At 35.1% G+C, this 4,033-nt stretch overlaps 1 protein-coding gene and 1 long non-coding RNA gene across 2 annotated transcripts; both read left to right on the forward strand.

Moving 5' to 3' along the window:
* Window positions 1-349: 349 nt before the first annotated feature.
* Window positions 350-1,420, forward strand: LOC131220678 (nuclear pore complex protein NUP98B-like). The gene is made up of 2 exons (XM_058215458.1): window positions 350-896; window positions 1,247-1,420. Exons 1-2 carry the CDS (start codon window positions 642-644, stop codon window positions 1,367-1,369), a joined length of 378 nt encoding a protein of 125 aa, XP_058071441.1. The 5' UTR covers window positions 350-641; the 3' UTR covers window positions 1,370-1,420.
* Window positions 1,421-1,473: 53 nt separating this feature from the next.
* Window positions 1,474-3,448, forward strand: LOC131220679 (uncharacterized). The gene is made up of 2 exons (XR_009158773.1): window positions 1,474-1,638; window positions 3,384-3,448. It is a non-coding gene; the product is annotated as an uncharacterized LOC131220679 (long non-coding RNA).
* Window positions 3,449-4,033: the final 585 nt, after the last annotated feature.

Raw genomic sequence — 4,033 nt, forward strand, 5'->3', positions numbered from 1 at the left:
CAAGATTTTTCCCGAAACCTATACTTATAACCTAAACGTAAACCTTAACCTAAACCTAAACCTATACTTATAACCTATAACCTAAACCTTAAATGAAGACAGTCGCTAGCTGGTTTTGACAATTTCTAGTACTAAACATACGGGAAACTTTGAGGAAAAAGGAAAACAAATCCAATGTGTTGGATGTCTGAAAGTATCTAGATTTTAGAAAGTGGAAGTTTTTTTTTTCCCCATTGACCTTAACACTAGTTCTCTCTGAAATGATTTGAAACATCTTTCGTATATATATATATATATATATATATATATATATATATATATATATATATATAAAGAATGATATTTATGGTTGATGAAAGAAGCAAGGGTTATCAGTTATAAGCTGGTCTTATCAATAGTTCCTGAAAATCTGCGAAACGATCCTTGGTTCTTGATACACCTGATTTTTGTAAATGAGCAAAATTACACTTTGTCATTTTACCTTTACATGCTTGTGGCTTCTTGCCTATTGATGTTTACTCAAAAAATTAATTATTTTTCATTGGACTAGTCAAATTTGAATACTGAATGTTTTTCTTTTGATGAATAAATTTAGAAAAGTTTCAAATTTATCAAAGGTACTGCATCTGCTCTAAGATAGGATGTTCTTGTTTTTAATGTGGCTATCTCACCACAATATGATTTCTTGCCATCCATTCTTTTTTGTGTATGCATTGATGGTTGGAGCTGGTTTACAACTGTTCTTATTTTATGACAGTGCTGCCAGTCAGAATAATGTGATCGCGCAACTAGTGCCAGTTGAAAACTCATTTGGAACACTCCCTGCAATGTCTCAAATGTCGATTGGTCGTGCTGGCTCAGCACCCTCTGTCCAATATGGAATTTCTAGCATGCTTGTAAGTAATCTACTGAAAATCTGGGCCTAAATTCGAACTTATAGTGATTTTTGTTATACGACATGCATTTTTTATGTCGACTCTGTTTGGCAGGCTCTAACCATCAAGTCTAACATTTTGGGTTATGCAACTGTTCAAGGAACTCTTTATAAATCTATGAGTCTTTCATTGAACTGAACTTGGAAATAGTTAGACCAAAAAATTGAGTCTAGACTCTAGCCTGTGATTTTGAACATTGCAATGAATTACACACATCGTGGGTAGATAAAATGATGAGCTTTGGCTGAAGACGTGGGATTTTATTTTTATTTTTATTTATTTATTTATTTATTTTAATTGTTTACAAACAGGTTGGCAACAAGCCCACTCTTGTCAGAGTTTCACCCTTACTGACTCCTAGGCACTTGTCTCAGAGAAGGATTAGGTTGCCGGCAAGGAAATATCATCCTAGAAATGATGGTCTGAAGGTGTGACTGTTTCCCTCAGAGAAATACAACAAAAGTTCGTAAAATATATCATTCTGACAGCCCCTCTAAGCCTTTCTCAAATTTTCTTTCAATGCAGGTAACATTCTTAAGTGACGATGAAGAAACACCAGGTACACCAAAGGCGGATGCTCTTTTCGTTCATCGGGAGAATCCAAGGGCACTGGTTATTCGTCCCATGGACCAGTGGCCCACAAGATCTAGTGCAGAAAAGCAGTCTCCATTGAAAGATACAGATGCACCAGTTCATCAAAATTGTTAGTTTGATTCCATTTCACCTCTCTTCTTGGTTTAATCTAATTTCCCCAACATCTTTTCACATATACATCATCTTCACACTCGCACGCCCCCCAACACACACTCAGTAGCTATTGCTTTTGTTTGCTATATCTTGGTTGCTTCTAGTACATGTCTCTGAATTTAACTTATAAACTGCTAAGGTATGGACTCCTTATGCAGTTTGACTACATTGAAGCCTCAAACCAACTTGACATAATCAAACAACATTGTCACCAGTGCACAGAAATATGTTCTCATAACTTATAAACTACTAAGGTATGGACTCCTTATGCAGTTGACTACATATTGAAGCCTCAAACCAACTTCACATAATTGAACAACATTGTCACCAATGCACACAAATATGTCCTCATAACTTCATATTTTATTTAGAGGACCGATCACCTTCAACTGGCTGTTGCTGAACTTCACCTATGACCCATTTTTACAAGCGTTTCCTTGAAAAAAAGATATGATATTTTCAAGGCCAAATATGGAAAAAGGAAAAAGTCTCGAGGGCATAAAAACATGGGCCATGCTGTACTTCTAGTTGTGGGTTGCAAGTTCTCATTTTCCAAGGCTGTCCTTTTTAGAGAAGTGTTATTCGAACATTGAAAACTCATCAGCATGAATCTCTTGCCTGTTTTTCGAAGTAGTCTCTGTTAAAGACCTGGAAGTCCATGTTGAGTTTGATGGGAGTGTTGAATGCTAACTCACTAAATATGCTTGTTATGTTTGTGTTGTGGAGCTGATGTCACGGGGGCAGCTGGTTGTACATGTAATCTTGAGAATTCATGTTTCGGATGTGATTAGCAAAACAGGATTCGTAATGCTGACTTTGGATGGTGTTGCATGGATTGGGGTGTTGTTGTTGCTTTCTTTGGAGCTGTAGGGCTCATTGGTCTATAGTTCTTTCTTTTCTTTAACAAGGCATTTCATCCAAATAAAAAATAAAAAATGTAAGTTACAAATCTGATGCTAAATAGTTGGGATGGTGATGTTGTTGCTGTTGTGGTTATATTGTCACATCAATTAATTGCAGAAAGTGATCTAGAACTATCTATTCCATGGAGCTTAGGGCCCATAGTTTAATCTGTTGAGTCGGTCTATTAATGGCAGGGATGTGCATGTGTTTTGCAGTTAGTGCAATGCCATGTCATATTCCTAGCCATTATGCATAATTCCATTATGGTTATGGTTAGTAATTTTGGATTGTCAAACTAGGTTTTTTCTTTGGTTGTTCTCTTTACATGATGCTCTTATTCAGGTATAATCTCTGGGGAGGCATCCGCTCCTGCTTTAAATGGTTCCTTCTCTCAAGATCATGAAGGTAAGCCCATTTCTTTAATTTAGTTTTTGTTTTTGCTCCTTACTCTTTTTAATTTTTACTTTATAAGCCATCATGCCTCATCTGGCATTTCTTTTTCTTGTTTTGATCTTTGATGCAACTGAAATGTTGTGATTGGTAACTTGAAAATTCTTACTGAGATATTTTAGTTTTATGGATATGCTGTAGGGTGCCAAAAAAAAAATGAAAAAAAAAAGGGGAAAAAAATAGGAGAAGAACAAGAAGAACCCCTTATTAATTTGAAATTCCTTTTAGTCTCCATTCCTTGATTTGCCCCAGACCTTTGGTTCCATTTGGAATATGGCACATATTGCCATTATGCTCTACTTAAATGCACCCCCTATGGTTTCCAATTGGGTTTGCTGGGAAGTGCAGAAACTCCTTTGCACATTGAGTGGAACAGAGAGACTCACCGTCGACAGGCGACGAAATCTTGGGTACATCCTAGAGCCGGCAACATTTAGGTAAAAATCCTTCCATTATAAAATTTAATTGTATTAAATTATAATAATGTCATTTTTTAGAGAAAATTAATATGTTTTCATTATAGGCGGCAATGGACACCATCTCCAACATCTCCAACTTCATCTTTGTGATTTTTTGTATTTTATTTATGATGTTAAACTTATATGTATTTATGTGTGAATGAATGTCATGTTGATGGATGCAGTTTATATTTGGATGGATTTATGTACTTTGAGTTTTAATGGATGTGAATGTAAATATGATGAAACATTTACATAATAGGTGTATATCAGTAATTTTGTGCTGGAAGAGGGGGAAAAAAAAAACACTTTTACCAACGAAGTTTTTGTAGGTAAATGTAAATATTTTTAGCCACGAAATTATTCGTAGGTAAAGGTTTTGTAAAAATAAATATTTTTACCTACGAAAATATTCGTAGGTAAACGTTTTGTCGTAATTTTACCTACGAAGGAAATTCGTAGGTAAAACATTTGCAAATATTAGGTAAAAGTTGTCTTAATTTTTTACCAACGAAATAATCTGTAGGTAAAATTTTTGTA

This window comes from Magnolia sinica, chromosome 12 (genome assembly GCF_029962835.1).
Source record: "Magnolia sinica isolate HGM2019 chromosome 12, MsV1, whole genome shotgun sequence".
NCBI classification, from domain to species: Eukaryota; Viridiplantae; Streptophyta; class Magnoliopsida; order Magnoliales; family Magnoliaceae; genus Magnolia; species Magnolia sinica.

Bases quoted from the DNA above. Each gene is read 5' to 3' on its own strand.
- LOC131220678 (XM_058215458.1), top strand. From the start codon at position 642: ATGTTCTTGTTTTTAATGTGGCTATCTCACCACAATATGATTTCTTGC. The intron at 897-1,246 runs GTAAGTAATCTA...GTTTACAAACAG, and splicing joins ATGGAATTTCTAGCATGCTT to GTTGGCAACAAGCCCACTCT.